The sequence below is a fragment of the Oncorhynchus gorbuscha genome, linkage group LG15 (genome assembly GCF_021184085.1).
Source record: "Oncorhynchus gorbuscha isolate QuinsamMale2020 ecotype Even-year linkage group LG15, OgorEven_v1.0, whole genome shotgun sequence".
Lineage (NCBI taxonomy): Eukaryota > Metazoa > Chordata > Actinopteri > Salmoniformes > Salmonidae > Oncorhynchus > Oncorhynchus gorbuscha.
In genome coordinates this window covers 28824178-28842309 of record NC_060187.1, presented here as the reverse complement: position 1 = coordinate 28842309, position 18132 = coordinate 28824178, and the positions used below count along the sequence as shown (strand labels likewise).

The window sequence follows — 18132 nt, the reverse complement described above, 5'->3', positions numbered from 1 at the left end:
CACAGCACTTATTTTTAGTGAACCATTTCCATGTTTGACCGCTAGGTGTAATAGGTATTATAACGGTCCTGATGTTGTCAAGGCGAGTGCGCTCTTGGAGCAGCGTTGGATGCCGTCTTTTGTTCTTAAACACTACATTGCCCATCATACAACGGATACGTGCGTCTTCTGAGATCTGCCTGTGTAAACGTTTTTGTTAAATGTAACATAATACACGCAGAATGTGTCCCAAATATATTTTATGCACCAATAAATACATTAAATTGAATAAGAAAAGGTTTGAGATTAACCCAGCATTTAGAATGTGAGGCACTGAGGCTCAGATCCTCACATTCTAAATGCTGGGTTGAAATCTCAAACATCAAAACTCGTTGAGCGAAAACGATTTCCATTCTGAAAAGGCAGGGTCCTCATATTGTGATTGCCATCGAACTGTGAGCTGGTCATCATAAATTACGTTTTGACGAACTGAACTAGCACTTATCGAGAGCGTGTCTCTTTACGGAGTCAAAATCAAGAGTTGAAGGCAGCGGGAGACCATGGACGTGGCCCGGATGTTACTGTGCCTGTTCTTGGTGCTGGTGTCTGAGAAGTTCCTGGTGGCTGCGTTCTCCCAGAGCCTGGTCAGCGACTTCACATTCACACTCCCCGCAGGGCGGAAGGAGTGTTTCTTCCAGACCATGAAGAAGGACGCGTCGCTGGAGATAGAATATCAGGTGCCAGGGGTTTATATGATTTGTTTTTACATGGGGAAAGGGTGAACACATAATTGTAAATGAGTACACTTGATATAACTCATGTGGGTAGCTTTGGAGACTGTGTCTACTCTGCTAGAACTACTCGCATGACTTCACAAGAAGTCCCATGTTATGTGCATATCCCATCATTGATTGTGGTTAGCGCTGTCGTATCCAGTGGTGGAAAAAGTACCCAATTATCAAACGAGTAAAAGTAAAGATACCTTAATAGAAAATGACTCAAGTGAAATTCACCCACAAATCCTACTTGAATAAAAGTCTAGAACTATTTTGTTTTAAATATACTAAAGTATCAAAAGTAAATGTAATTGCTAAAATATACTTACGTATTAAAAGTATAAATAATAAAACATTCGTTATATTAAGCAGACCAGACGGCACCATTTTAATAATTATTATATATATATTTTTTAATTTGCGGATAGCCAAGGGCAAGCTCCAACACTGACATCATTTACAAACGAAGCACGTATTTAGTTAGTCCGCCAGATCAGAGGCTGTAGGGATGACCACTTCCCTTGATAAGTTTGTAAATTAGACCATTTTCCTGCCCTGTTAAGCATTCAAAATGTAACAAGTACTTTTGGATGTCAGTGAAAATGTATGGAGTAAAAAGTACATCATTGTCTTCAGGAATGTAGTAATGTTAAAGTAAAATACAAATAGTGAAGTACAGATACCCCAAAGTATTTTTACTTAAGTACTTTACACCACTGGTCACATCTGAATCCAGAACCTAGGAACTACTTGTGGAATAGGTTGAGTAAATTAAATGTATTGTAAATGTATTAAACACTTACTATAGGCCTATATGATTTTGAAATGATGCCATCATACTAGTTTAGAAACTCGTTTTTCCCAGAACTGGCTATAAGTTCCTTTCTAATAATGACATTCCATCCTAGGCTGTGGTTCCTCTTACTCCTATTTCATTGGCCTAGCACTAGATTGTGCTCTGCTGATGTGTTTAAAATGTTTCCAATTTAGTTGTGGCCCTGAATCACAAATCTCAACACAGAAGTCTGGTAAAACCTCTATTTTCTATGAAATATTTTAACATTTCTGACATAACGGATTGTCATACCATCACAGTAGGATAGTCTAGCTGTAGCATGCTACCACCATAGACAAGCTATTTCTGTGGCATGCTGTAGCCCACCACTCTGCCATCGGAGTGTGAACAAAACTGACAATGTCCTTAGTTTATGGAGACACTAATTTCTAAGTACTTCATGGTATCTGCTCAATGTCTGTGTTTGGAAATCCTCAAATAACGAGACATTAAAGTTAGGAAACCCTGTCATTCTTTGCTCCTGAGGAACAGAGGAGGCAGAGATCTGTGGAAATAGTAAACCAGTAATGCAACTGTAGAGAAACAGGCACCAGGGACTGGCCTGTTCACTTATTGTCTTGAATGGACTCAATCCAACCATATTTCACTACTGAAAATAGTCCGTGTTCTTGGACTGGACATTGTGAAGCACCTCTGCTTGTTTTTCAGCACCAGCTCTCCTCAACCTCTCTCTCTTTCTGAGTGCGAATTACACTGTGACATTCGGGGTGGTCTCTTGGGTGAATTTTTTTAAAGGGGATAATAATGATAATAAAGATGTCATCTAATGGTAAAAATTGATTACCTTTTAATGTGGTATGCACACAGCCAGTCATGGTTTTCATCTGATCAACAAAACTAAGGAGATGATTGTGGACTTCAGGAAACAGCAGAGGGAACACCCCCCTATCCACATCGATGGAACAGTAGTGGAGAGGGTAGTAAGTTAAGTTCCTCGGCGTACACATCACAGACAAACTGAATTGGTCCACCCACACAGACAGCATCGTGAAGAAGGCGCAGCAGCGCCTCTTCAACCTCAGGAGGCTGAAGAAATTTGGCTTGTCACCAAAAGCACTCACAAACTTCTACAGATGCACAATCAAGAGCATCCTGTCGGGCTGTATCACCGCCTGGTACGGCAACTGCTCCGCCCACAACCGTAAGGCTCTCCAGAGGGTAGTGAGGTCTGCACAACGCATCACCGGGGGCAAACTACCTGCCCTCCAGGACACCTACACCACCCGATGTCACAGGAAGGCCATAAAGATCATCAAGGACAACAACCACCCGAGCCAATGCCTGTTCACCCCGCTATCATCCAGAAGGCGAGGTCAGTACAGGTGCATCAAAGCTGGGACGAGAGACTGTAAAAACAGCTTCTATCTCAAGGCCATCAGACTGTTAAACAGCCACCACTAACATTGAGTGGCTGCTGCCAACACACTGACTCAACTCCAGCCACTTTAATAATGGGAATTGATGGGAAATGATGTAAAATATATCACTAACCACTTTAAACAATGCTACCTAATATAATGTTTACATACCCTACATTATTAATCTCATATGTATATGTATATACTGTACTCTATATCATCTACTGCATCTTTATGTAATACATGTATCACTAGCCACTTTAAACTATGCCACTTTGTTTACATACTCATCTCATATGTATATACTGCACTTAATACCATCTACTGCATCTTGCCTATGCCGCTCTGCACCATCACTCATTCATATCTTTATGTACATATTCTTATCCCCTTACACTTGTGTCTATAAGGTAGTAGTTTTGGAATTGTTAGCTAGATTACTTGTTGGTTATTACTGCATTGTCGGAACTAGAAGCACAAGCATTTTGCTACACTCGCATTAACATCTGCTAACCATGTGTATGTGACAAATAAAATTTGATTTGATTGTCAAACAAATCACTTAAAGTAGGCTACCTGTGCATGTTCGTCCACAAAATAATTCTAGCATCACAACAGTACACTGCATGTACACTTGTGCCTTTTGATGAATGGAAATGGACATCTGTTACAAAACACCAATAAGTGTGCCTAATGACATTCAGTGATTGATTAGGCCTCCATTGATTGGGCCTCCATTGATTGGGCCTCCATTGATTGGGCCTCCATTGATTGGGCCTGCATTGATTGATGTGTCTTGCTGACAAATTAACATCATTTGTTGCCTGAAAAGTCGGGACACCTGAATTGGGGCTGAAACTGTCCCGTGAAATAACAGGATGGTCACCCTAACACACACAGTCAATTTACTAGACTAGTCTACAATGTGTTTTACCATGAACTTCAAATAGGTCTACCGGTAGCCAGTGACGTAGTGGTAAAAAAAGATAGGTGGGTAAACTCTAATTGCCGGTTGTGGTGAAAAAAGTAACGCGCCCTATACTTTCAATGCATTTTTCTGAAAAAGGTGGGTACTGCGTTTACCCTCCACCAGGCCAACACCACTGGTAACCTACCCTCTCAGTCGAGGCAATTTTACACACATGAATACACCCAGAACAGGTAGCCTACATTCAATATAATAGGCCTACATGAGATGAATCAAAACATGTTTACACCCTAGTTCATGAGTTGTCCATAATTCATTAGTTGAATGCTTGGAGTGTTCACAGATCATGTGTCATAAAACACTACCATTCTTTCCTTACATGAAGGACATTTGTGACAGTGTTATTTGACATTATTAAGCATTTAACCATTTAGTTAGAACTTTAACCTGTATGAATCCTGGATCTTGGAGATCTCAGAAAGTGCACTAAGTGTAACTATGCCTACATAACATTTAATTATCTTTCGCGGTGAAAACAGTTCTCATGGGCACACAAATCCTAAATAAAGTAGGCCTATGCAAATACAAAATCTAATGGTTGTGACCGAAAAAGCCAACTATAGGCCTGCTGTCATTAACATATACTCAGTGTACGATTTCCATGACAGACTGACCAGGTGAAAGCTTATTGATGTCACCTGTTCAATCCACTTCAATCAGTGTAGATGAAGGGGAGGAGACGGGTTAAAGAAAGATTATTTTAGCCTTGAGACAATTGAGACATGGATTATGTATGTGTGTCTTTTAGATGGTGAATTGGCAAGACAAAATGTAAGTGATTTTGAACAGGGTATGGTAGTAGGTGCCAGGCGCAACGGTTTAAGTGTGTCACAAACTGCAACCCTGCTGGGTTTTTCACGCTCAAGTTTCCCATGTGTCTCAAGAATGGTCCACCACCCAAAGGACATCCAGCCAACTTGACACAAATGTGGGAAGCATTGGAGTCCATATGGGCCAGCATCCCTGTGGAATGCTTTTCGACAACTTTTAGAGTCCATTCTCTAACGAATTGAGGGTCTTCTGAGGGCAAAAGTGGGTGCAACTCAATATTAGGAGCTGTCCCCAATGTTTTGTACACCGTGTATACTTGTTGGATGGATTGGAAGCATATTGGTGTCTGTGTAGGCTAGTTGTAGTGATATTGTCTACCATCAGCTGAAAACAAATATTGATAGAAAACAATCAAGCAAAATAAATGGTCTACTTCTTCTGGCCACAGACGCACAGAGAAGACCAATACCCGCACGCACCTGGAAAAACAAAACAGTGAGCACAGCTTACTGACAAAAGCAAACGGTAATAAATCAACGGATGAATCTAATGCATTGGAATAAAGGCTATTTCTATAAAGGACACATGGCAAACAAATGGTGAAAATTAGGATGTACAAAGGAAAATCAATGCTTTTAAAAGAGCTCAGCTTAGGCTGAAATTCAGCACTACTGAGTGGACAGCGCCACTGTCTAACGAGCTATAGAATTCTACAGTACCATTTGTTGACAGGAAGACAGTTTGTGTAATCATATAGAAATAAATGGTTTGAGGCCTCATGAGTGGCGCAGTGGTCTAAGGCATTGCAGTGCTTGAGGCGTCACTACAGACCCGGATTCGATCCCAGGCTGTGTCATAGCCCGACCATGACTGGGAGACCCATAAGGCGGCACACAATTGGACCAGCGTCGTCCAGGCGAGGGGAGGGTTTGGCCGGCCGGGCTTCCTTGTTCCATCGTGATCTAGCAACTCCTTGTGGTGGGCTGGGTGCCTGCAAGCTGACAATGGTCGCCAACTGGACCGTGTGCGGCTGGCTTCTGGGTTAAGTGAGCAGTGTGTCAAGAAGCAGTGCAGCTTGGCAGGGTCATATTTCGGAGGATGCATGGCTCTCGACCTTCGCCTCTTTTGGGTCTGTAGGGGAGTTGCAACGATGGGACAAGACTGTAACTACTAATTGGATATCACCAAAAGTGGGTAAAAGTCTTCTTTTTTTTCATTTTTTTTCACTTTTACCCCCTTTTGGTGATATCCAATTAGTAGTTACAGTCTTGTCCCATCGTTGCAACTCCCCTACGGATTACATTGGTGTGTTCGTTTCATTTGGGAGCTTTTATTTTCATAATTACCACTGCGTGGTTAAATTAGCATAATTTAGAGAGCCCCATGAAAGTTGGACTTTTCTTGCATTTAGGGCAGCTAATGTCTCATTCAGGGAAGCCGACAAAAGCATACTTTGGAAATGGAATGATTCATTAACAATATCAGTAACAACATCAATTATAAATCATCAAGAATTTGTTTGCCATGGTAGGGCCACACAGCACTGCATTTCGCTCTGTGCTTGTTTCCCAATGTATTTTTTTAATTAACTTTTTATTTGATGAGGCAAGCCAATAGGTGATGTAGTTTTGTTTTGACTCTGTGTGTCTCTCTCTCGCTCTCCTTTTATCATTCTGTCTCTCACCCATCCCACTTGTCTGTGTGTGTCCTCAGGTGTTGGACGGAGCAGGTCTGGATGTCGACTTCTCCCTGTCGTCTCCTACTGGACACGTTCTGTACAGCGAACACCGCAAATCAGACGGAGTATACACGTAAGACACACACACCACGCAAGTGTGAAATACACACTCACATGGAGTTGGGCTCGCTCTCTCTCACGCTCTCTCCCGGTGTGTTTCCATTAGTGTAGAGACGGAGGATGGAGACTACATGTTTTGTTTTGACAACTCGTTTTCTGCTGTGTCGGAAAAGATCATCTTCTTCGAGCTTCTCATGGACAACATGGAACAGGAAGGGGAGGAGCCAGAGGACTGGAAGGAGTACGTCCATGGGACCGACATGTTGGACATGAAGCTGGAGGACATCATAGTGAGGGGGTGTGCTTATATTACATCTAGGCTACATGCTGATTCTTCACCCTTCTCCTGAAGTGTGTACTTCAACTGTTTCACATGGATTTTACACACACTATAGATGTATGGCATCATGGAGGGTGCGTTTTATTCATGCAGCATCTGTATTACATCATGCGAGGGGGTGCGACTTCGCACATAACATTTCACAGAATTCACACATGTTCTTTTAAGATCTTAGAAAGTGATACTTGATAGTCAAAGAGGAAACCCTGTGGGTATCCATTGGAAAAAAATCCATGTGTTAGTCAGATTAGGGCAATTCCACGGTAACAGAATTAGACAGACTCACATTTTTTACTTAAAATATATGTCAAACAAAAACCATTGATTTCAAAGTTTAACAGAGTTTAACAAACCATACAACTCTATGCACAATGACTACTTTTAGGAATTTACACTGAACATTTTACAAAAACACATTAACTGGAAGAGCTGTGCAGATGCAAAGTTTGGTTACATAATTCGTGTATAATCTACCTCAGTTTTTTGTGTCCACGTTTTCCAAAACCTCTTAAATATCTGCTCCCAATTAAGATTGAACGATCTCTGCAAAAATAATGGAGTGTCAACTATGACATGACACATTGACTTTGAAAAAATATGAACTACAGTAAGTGAAGTGGATTTACACCCGGTAACGGAATTTCACCATCGGTCCCTGATCTGTACTACACAAAAATGCATAATTATGGATATATATAAATACTTTTTTTGGGGGGGCATGCCTATTTTACATGTTATTTTGACATTAATACATGTCACATATACGTTTGCAAACAACAACAAAAAACATAATTGATTTAATAAAGCTGCATACAAACATGGTCTCTTTTTTTGTTTCCTTGATGCAGCTCCAAAATGCAGGTGTTTCAGCCTAGCTCAGTGCTTTCTGTGGTGGTGGGGCGAGCCAGCAGAAAATGGGAGCATTGCGTCGTGATTGGCTCAGTGTTCTGTCACTCATGGGGACACGACGTCATTGCTCAATTAACTTTTTCGCTGTCAGACAAGGCTCCGCTGAAAGCCAGGTGTAGCAGTGGTAAAGTGTTGGGACTGCTGTTGGGACATCTTTATGTAGACCCTAACAGATTGTGGGCACCGTTTGTCACCGGTATAGTGCAATGAATGTATTGTTTAGTGTTGTGTAGTGGGTTTGCTGGCATGCATCCCACTTGTTGTTGCCCCGTCAAGATTTACAAGCTAAAATCGCCACTGCTTGGAGGTGACGTACTGTCCCGACGAGTGACAGGACACTGAGCTAATCATGGTGCAACTAGAGGACATACACTTTGTATATTCCACTGGCTGCCCCACCACCACAGGGAGCACTAGACTAGGCTAAAACACCTGTATTTTGGAGCTGCCTTACTCAAGACAGCAAAAAAGAGACCATGTTTGTATGCGGCTTTATTAAATCAATTATGTTTTTTGTTGTTGTTTTTTTACATTGTTTGCAAACTGATATGTGACACATTAATGCCAAAATAGCTAAAAAATGTGTGGCTCAAAACAGGTGGGGCTCTGCCTGAATGACTGGTCGCCACTGGTCCTTTTACATGGAAATTACCATTAGTAATGGTAGAGTGGTTTGTGTGACCAGCAGGGCAGAAGAATCTGGGTCTTTCTTGTCTGAAGCCTGTTGACATCGGTGTCTGTCCTGTCTTTCTGGGCCAGTGTTGCACAGTATACTGAAATATTGTAATTTCTCAGTGCTAGAACCCAAACAACGGTTCAGTACTACAATGTTTGTTACTTTGGGTACTTCTGCCAAATGTTTCTCATTTCGTCTACTGATTGAGAGAGGATCATGTCGCAACCAATGTCCCCTTTCAGCGCGAGAGCACCGTGCCTATGGCCGTTGCGGTGACCGTATTGCTGCCACACCAGCAGTCATGAGTCATGACCGTTGAGCCACGGTAATCTCTTCTTATGCACGCTGGACATGTGTTGGTGGTACACAACTTGCTAACGACCATTCGGTCGCTAATGGCCTGGTACTCAGGGCTGTAATGTCCGTTTAACCACTGAGTGTAAAAAATGGGCTTCGTGGATGTTGTTTCAAAGCCAAACACAATGAAATGGGCAGTGCTTTCTAAGGAGATGATTCTTTCAAAACACCCATCAGCATATTAGAGTTTATGTATATGCATAGGATTAGGCCTATATATGAAGCCAAGCCTGAAGAATTATGATTGTGCTGTTATACAATATTATGCATGGCAGAAAAACATTAAAAAATAATACAAAAGATGTAGTAATATGTCTTTAGTGATTGGCCAAACCTATACTCCAAAATGTGTCACATTTTTCCCAAATGAAGCACTGGGTATCTGCAAGGAACAGGGTTGGAGAGCCCACGGCATACAGAGTTTGGGCGGAATATCACATGTAGCGCAGCGATCATACTCCTCAAACAGTGCTTACCGGGTGGAGTGAAAAACGTGTTGTTTATTTATTTCTCAGCTGCTCATATTAAGCACATGCTCCGCTATAAAACCGGAGTAGCCTACCCAGCATCATTGAAAAACGAACCGGCTGGAAAGCGCGCGGCAGCTATTCGAGTGCATACATATGACTTATTTCCCCCCTGCGCCTGTTCCTGCCTTTTTGATAATGGGGCATTCTAAATCGAAAATAACTTTACGTATTAATAAAGACGAGATTAAATTGAGAATAGTTTGATGGGTGAAAATATGGTCACTTGATGAGAGAACAGCTGTGTCGCCTCAGGCAAGGAACACAGCGCAAGCTTTTTCTGCGACTTTCCCAAATCATCAATAGTCTATAGTCGCATCATGCAGCCCATATATGTTTTGATTTTTAAGACATTCTGAGATTTGTATCATTAACCAACTAAAGTTACCAAATAACTAAATATAGCGTACAGGACCTGTTTTAAATGAGCACTTATACGCTCAACATAGTCACTTCATATGCGCAATCGCTCCGGAATGGGAAAAATATAATTGATATTTTATTCAGCTAAGTTCAGTTATATTCTTATTACTATAAAATCATATAATATAACATAATGGCACTTGACGTATGCATATCATGTCGGCTAAATGAACAAGCCTATGGCATGGAGCATAGCCAGATAATGAACAAGCCTATGGCATGGAGCATAGCCAGATAATGAACAAGCCTATGGCATGGAGCATAGCCAGATAATGAACAAGCCTATGGCATGGAGCATAGCCAGATAATGAACAAGCCTATGGCATGGAGCAGCAGATAATGAACAAGCCTATGGCATGGAGCATAGCCAGATAATGAACAAGCCTATGGCATGGAGCATAGCCAGATAATGAACAAGCCTATGGCATGGAGCATAGCCAGATAATGAACAAGCCTATGGCATGGAGCATAGCCAGATAATGAACAAGCCTATGGCATGGAGCATAGCCAGATAATGAACAAGCCTATGGCATGGATGCATAGCCAGATAATGAACAAGCCTATGGCATGGAGCATAGCCAGATAATGAACAAGCCTATGGCATGGAGCATAGCCAGATAATGAACAAGCCTATGCCTAATGAACAAGCCTATGCATGGAGCATAGCCAGATAATGAACAAGCCTATGGCATGGAGCATAGCCAGATAATGAACAAGCCTATGGCATGGAGCATAGCCAGATAATGAACAAGCCTATGGCATGGAGCATAGCCAGATAATGAACAAGCCTATGGCATGGAGCATAGCCAGATAATGAACAAGCCTATGGCATGGAGCATAGCCAGATAATGAACAAGCCTATGGCATGGAGCATAGCCAGATAATGAACAAGCCTATGGCATGGAGCATAGCCAGATAATGAACAAGCCTAATGGAGCATAGCCAGATAATGGCCTATGGCATGGAGCATAGCCAGATAATGAACAAGCCTATGGCATGGAGCATAGCCAGATAATGAACAAGCCTATGGCATGGAGCATAGCCAGATAATGAACAAGCCTATGGCATGGAGCATAGCCAGATAATGAACAAGCCTATGGCATGGAGCATAGCCAGATAATGAACAAGCCTATGGAGCATAGCCAGATAATGAACAAGCCTATGGCATGGAGCATAGCCAGATAATGAACAAGCCTATGGCATGGAGCATAGCCAGATAATGAACAAGCCTATGGCATGGAGCATAGCCAGATAATGAACAAGCCTATGGCATGGAGCATAGCCAGATAATGAACAAGCCTATGGCATGGAGCATAGCCAGATAATGAACAAGCCTATGGCATGAACAAGCCTATGGCATGGAGCATAGCAGATAATGAACAAGCCTATGGCATGGAGCAGATAATGAACAAGCCTATGGCATGGAATAGAGATAATGAACAAGCCTATGGCATGGAGCATAGCCAGATAATGAACAAGCCTAAGCCTAGATAATGAACAAGCCTATGGCATGGAGCATAGCCAGATAATGAACAAGCCTATGGCATGGAGCATAGCCAGATAATGAACAAGCCTATGGCATGGAGCATAGCCAGATAATGAACAAGCCTATGGCATGGCATGCATAGCCAGATAATGAACAAGCCTATGGCATGGAGCATAGCCAGATAATGAACAAGCCTATGGCATGGAGCATAGCCAGATAATGAACAAGCCTATGGCATGGAGCATGATAATGAACAAGCCTATGGCATGGAGCATAGCCAGATAATGAACAGATAATGAACAAGCCTATGGCATGGAGCATAGCCAGATAATGAACAAGCATAGCCAGATAATGAACAAGCATGGCATGGAGCATAGCCAGATAATGAACAAGCCTATGGCATGGAGCATAGCCAGATAATGAACAAGCCTGGCATGGAGCATAGCCAGATAATGAACAAGCCTATGGCATGGAGCATAGCCAGATAATGAACAAGCCTATGGCATGGAGCATAGCCAGATAATGAACAAGCCTATGGCATGGAGCATAGCCAGATAATGAACAAGCCTATGGCATGGAGCATAGCCAGATAATGAACAAGCCTAGGCATGGAATAGAGATAATGAACAAGCCTATGGCATGGAGCATAGCCAGATAATGAACAAGCCTATGGCATGGAGATAATGAACAAGCCAGATAATGAACAAGCCTATGGCATGGAGCATAGCCAGATAATGAACAAGCCTATGGCATGGAGCATAGCCAGATAATGAACAAGCCTATGGCATGGAGCATAGCCAGATAATGAACAAGCCTATGGCATGGAGCATAGCCAGATAATGAACAAGCCTATGGCATGGAGCATAGCCAGATAATGAACAAGCCTATGGCATGGAGCATAGCCAGATAATGAACAAGATAATGATAATGAACAAGCCTATGGCATGGAGCATAGCCAGATAATGAACAAGCCTATGGCATGGAGCATAGCCAGATAATGAACAAGCCTATGGCATGGAGCATAGCCAGATAATGAACAAGCCTATGGCATGGAGCATAGCCAGATAATGAACAAGCCTATGGCATGGAGCATAGCCAGATAATGAACAAGCAGATAATAATGAACAAGCCTATGGCATGGAGCATAGCCAGATAATGAACAAGCCTATGGCATGGAGCATAGCCAGATAATGAACAAGCCTATGGCAACAAGCCTAATGAACAAGCCTATGGCATGGAGCATAGCCAGATAATGAACAAGCCTATGGCATGGAGCATAGGATAATGAACAAGCCAGGCATAATGAACAAGCCTATGGCATGGAGCATAGCCAGATAATGAACAAGCCTATGGCATGGAGCATAGCCAGATAATGAACAAGCCTATGGCATGGAGCATAGCCAGATAATGAACAAGCCTATGGCATGGAGCAAGCCTATGGCATGGAGCAGAGATAATGAACAAGCCTATGGCATGGAGCATAGCCAGATAATGAACAAGCCTATGGCATGGAGCATAGCCAGATAATGAACAAGCCTATGGCATGGAGCATAGCCAGATAATGAACAAGCCTATGGCATGGAGCATAGCCAGATAATGAACAAGCCTATGGATAATGAACAAGCCTGGATGCATAGCCAGATAATGAACAAGCCTATGGCATGGAGCATAGCCAGATAATGAACAAGCCTATGGCATGGAGCATAGCCAGATAATGAACAAGCCTATGGCATGGAGCATAGCCAGATAATGAACAAGCCTATGGCATGGAGCATAGCCAGATAATGAACAAGCCTATGGCATGGAGCATAGCCAGATAATGAACAAGCCTATGGCATGGAGCATAGCCAGATAATGAACAAGCCTATGGCATGGATAGCCAGATAATGAACAAGCCTAGCCAGATAATGAACAAGCCTATGGCATGGAACATAGCCAGATAATGAACAAGCCTATGGCATGGAGCATAGCCAGATAATGAACAAGCCTATGGCATGGAGCATAGCCAGATAATGAACAAGCCTATGGCATGGAGCATAGCCAGATAATGAACAAGCCTATGGCATGGAGCATAGCCAGATAATGAACAAGCCTATGGCATGGAGCATAGCCAGATAACATTTTCTTCTGAAATACATTGTCATCATATTTCATCATATTTCTTTAGACCTGACTTAAATAAATAATGGATTTGATGTGATGGTGTATATGATGTTCTGAAGGCTCTCATCAGCAGCTTGTATTAGTGGAGGCCTGGAGATGCTAAACTTGTTTATGTTAATTATTGTTAAATCATCATGAGACCAGCAGTATTTTGCATGGCACTAACCGGATGACAAAATGTCATGACCGCCACAGCCCTAACCGTGCCTGCTCCACTTACCCATTGCTAGCTGAGGAACCACTGTACTCACTGGGAGAATGAGCTACATCACCACTTATGCTGCACAGAAGTTTTAATGCAAAACGGCATGTAGAGATGTTGAAACTGTTAATAACTGTTATCAAAACAATGTTCATTACAGGCTAGAACATTTTACAATGCAAGATCCCGGTAGCTTCCAGTTTTGTAGGCTAACTTTCCTTGCTAGCTTACAGCTCAAGCTAACATCAATTCACTACCCTAGTTCCTTTTTTTGTGATAATATGTGACCCTAATGCAAAATATTGTTTTGCCGATTGTCACCAAAAACTTTATTCATTCACTTCATCTCATTTAACATTTTACATTTAAGTCATTTAGCAGACGCTCTTATCCACCACTTTTCCACCATAATTTGCAAATAAATTCATTAAAAATCCTACAATGTGATTTTCTGGATTTTTCTTCTCATTTTGTCTGTCATAGTTGAAGTGTATCTATGATGAAACTTACAGGCCTCTCATCTTTTTAAGTGGGAGAACTAGGCTACATCTTGATTAACCCAGTTTATTAATAGACCATACAAATAAATTATTACCATTATGATGTTATGTAGTTGATTGATTGTCTAATTGATTCATTAATGTATAGATTTTGTAAATGGACATTTTCAAATGTAATGATATTGAACTCAGAAGATCCAAGTGCCATTCTGTGACATTGGCTAATAGGCCTTCTTCTTTTCCCTTGGTATTGTTTTGATGTCATTTTGGTATTCGAGAATTGTGATGGTATCGAGTATCGTGATACTAAACCTGGTATTGGTGTCAAAGTTCTGGTATCGTGACAACACTACTCTGAGGTAGAGATGCCTGGAATTACTACACGTCATCTTAGAGTACGCAACCACAAAGGTTGTGTCACTTTGACCCAGCTCACACACGCTGCCAACACAACAGCAGAAGGTAAGAAAGATTGAGCAACACAGCCATCAATGTCACAACAACGCACACGTACCTGAGAGCAGAATGGTTTGATCTTTCTTCCAGACCCCCCCCAGTATCAGTACACACACACAGTCAGAGGCAGGAAGTGTAAAGTACAGCTGTGGCCCCTTGAGAGGACTCACTGACTTGTCAGCCTTGTTTACATGCCCCCACCACTTCTCCACCCTGTCCTGTTGCCTTGGTCCCTTAGGACCTCTCTAGGTAACATCTATAATCTGCTTGGTCCTGAAGTCCAGTCTACTTTCTCTTCTCAGTATATTGCTTAATACTAGTTCCAGGATGGTTCTATGACTATTACAATAACCCAAACTACTATCTCTCTCTGCTCTCCAGGACACCATTAACAGTGTTAAAGCCCGGCTGGGGAAGAGCCTTCAAATACAGACTGTGCTCAAAGCGTTCGAGGCTCGCGATCGCAACCTCCAGGAATCCAACTACGACCGGGTCAACATGTGGTCCATGACCAACATGCTGGTGATGATGCTGGTGACGGGAGTGCAGGTCTACCTCATCCGTGCCCTGTTTGAGGACAAGAGACATGTGCGCACGTAACACCCCGCCCACTGGGAAGGGCCAGGGAGAGACGGACAGCTCTGTCTACACCTGCCAGCCAATAGCGAGCAGGACTGTTGGTGAAGATGAGATTGTAACTCATCAGATTTTTATGTACAACACTCACACACTCATACTTTACATCACACATCCTTACAGACACAAATGCCATATCTGTCCAGTCTCTTCCTCTGCTCTGTTCTCCTCTGTCTAGCTGCTGTTGGTCAGAGGGTCTGTGTTGGTATCTGCTCTATCTATCTAATCATCCGTGGCGGGTGAAACACCAGCCAGACCTTCAGTTATTGGTGTTTAAAAGCGAGCGTAAATGAACAAGTATTTCTAATTTAATGTGTCAGGACCCGGTTACGAACCCGGGTCTCCGGAGTGAGAAACAGTCACTTAACCAACTGAGCCACGAATAGTCGGCAGAACCCAGAAGATGAGGCAGACACGGCAGTACTTGAGACAGTGTATTTAATGAAGTAAAAAAGTGAAGTCCTTCAGGAAAACATGTAACTCCACAACCTCAAAAGGAATTCCACAAGAACAAAGGTAATCCTCCAAGACAAAAAGGTAAATCCACAAGGTGGTAGGTATAGCATAAAAAGCCTCAAAAGATACAAAAAAAAAAACAAACAAGAAAAACAAGAACAAAAAACAGAATTCCACAAGAGAGTCTACCGGGATCAACAAGAGTACACAGAATACTAGGGCTGGGTGCTAACATACAAACACAGAGCAAATAACTGAGGAAACCTAAGGGTTTAAATACAATCAGGGGAAACGAGGCACAGGTGCAAATAATAATGGGGATCAAGGGAAAACAAAAGGTCAAAAAGCACAATGGGGGCATCTAGTGACCAAAAACCGGAACAACCCTGGCCAAATCCTGACAATATGTTAATGTGACCTCTAAACCTTTTCTTCCAGACACTGAGGTGTGTGACTGTCCTGTCTCTGTGTCACGTCTTTCGAGGTCTTCCAGTATGTGACCTGTGAGTCATGTTGCGAAACACTTTATTGTAGAGTAGGTTATTGATACGGCCTTTCACCCTCTCACTCTCTTTCAAAAACACACTCATTCTCACACACACACAATCTCTTACTCACACACTTCTTCATTGAAACCGCTGCTGTCTGCCAGTTCCAGCGAATGGAGAAGTGGAGTAGGGGAAAGGGAATGGTTCCATATGTAACTCTCTAAATCACGGCTGTTCTCTTCTACTCCCTCCTTTTCATCCTCCTATAACTCTGTCCTGATGGTCTGTCAAACTTAGTGCTGACAGGAGAGTCGGGTTTCAGTCATACAGGCAGAAGCGAAATGGAACCTGCCCTGCCCCTTTCACTTTCTTTTTCTCTTGTGACAGAAATAGAATGCTATCTAACACACAGCTGTGTCATCACAGCAATCACACACTGCACCTGGGGGGTAAAAGAGGCAGGGAAGGTTGTGGGAAAAGGGTTGCGGGTGACTGAAGGAGTTGGGAGTGGTTGGGAAATCAACTAATTGACTGTTATTTGGCTTTATTTTATTGTTTTGTAGCTCTGTTATATATGCACTTGGACAAACATACAGATGTGATTGATGCACTGAGATATGTGCCAACATTTTGGAGCTGCTGACAAATTTTTGTCTGATATCTCTCTCTAACTACCATGTCACAAAATAGTTTTTCTATAAATACGCAATGCGCTGCTGTGTTGATGAGTAACACCCCACCGCCATCTTGTGGCTGGACACCAAACTGCTCATGCAAAACAAAGTGAATTTTTTTCACCTCTCGGACTGAAGGGTATACTACAAAGCATGCTCAATGAAATAGCCAGGTAACTTTGATAAATAATCAGATAGTTATTGGTTTTCTGGTTAATTTAAGAATGCTAAACGTATATATGCTTGAAATGGGCATATCTAAATGTCAGCTAGATAATTAATTGAACCTGCTTTGTAGTAAACCCTTCTGGCTTTCAACCTATCCCTGCTTTGAGATATTAAATAAGCAATAATACAGTGCGGCAGTATCCACTCTTTCTCCAGTTTTACAATGGGAGAGTAACTTACTATACAATAACAAAGTGATGTTCAAAGGGTCTTGCATTGTGCCATTATGAGCCCAACAATGGGTTGTAATTGCCACTGTCTGTCTCTGCCCACCATTTTGTGTCAAAGTATTTTAGCTGATGCTCAGGCAAGCATCACCATGGGAGATTAATCAATAAAATGTATATTATTAATTTATAGAATGTCATTGATGCTCTTCTCCAACCTTTTTAGTTCCTAGCTGCACAAGACAATGATGGCCTCTAATGAACAAAAAAACTCAATGCTTTGAACCTACAGACAAGATGTTTAGGAGAAGGTGTCTATTTTACTAACCTTATGATGGAACGGGGAGAGTATATTTTAGCAATAAGGCCTGAGGGGTTGTTGTATATGGCCATTATACCACGGCTAAGGGATGTTCATAAGCACGACGCAACACGGAGTGCCTGGATACAGCCTTTAGCCGTGGTATATTGGCCATTTACCACAAATCCCTGAGGTGCCTTCTTATAAATTGGTTACCAAAGTAGTAATTAGACCAGTAAAAATTAAGGTTTTGTCATACCTGTGGTATATGGTCTGATGTACCATGGCTGTCAGCCAACAAGCATTCAGGGCTTGGACCACCCAGTTTATAATCTGAGATATACAGACTAATGTTCTGTATATGTAAATGTGTCAAATTAAAAAATTATACTTTTCTGAATGTGGTGTCCTGTTGTGTCCTATGACTTCAAATGAGTGGTAGGAAATGAGAAGCCACTTCAGACTGCAGACAGCACTGTTTCATTTATCAGCGGTAATGAAGGAGAAGTGGTTAGGAAAGCAAAATATTTTTAAAGTATTGAGTCTCAACACTCCTTGCAAATATATTCTCCACCGCTTGCATTGCCCAATGTGGAAAAGTGACTGTATCACACTCC

At 42.1% G+C, this 18132-nt stretch overlaps 1 protein-coding gene across 1 annotated transcript; it reads left to right on the top strand.

Moving 5' to 3' along the window:
* The first annotated feature begins 353 nt into the window (after window positions 1–353).
* LOC123998363 (transmembrane emp24 domain-containing protein 5-like) lies at window positions 354–15630 on the top strand. The gene is made up of 4 exons (XM_046303493.1): window positions 354–716; window positions 6442–6539; window positions 6633–6816; window positions 14947–15630. The coding sequence occupies exons 1-4, from the start codon at window positions 540–542 to the stop codon at window positions 15163–15165; spliced, it is 678 nt and encodes a 225-aa protein (XP_046159449.1). The 5' UTR covers window positions 354–539; the 3' UTR covers window positions 15166–15630.
* Window positions 15631–18132: the final 2502 nt, after the last annotated feature.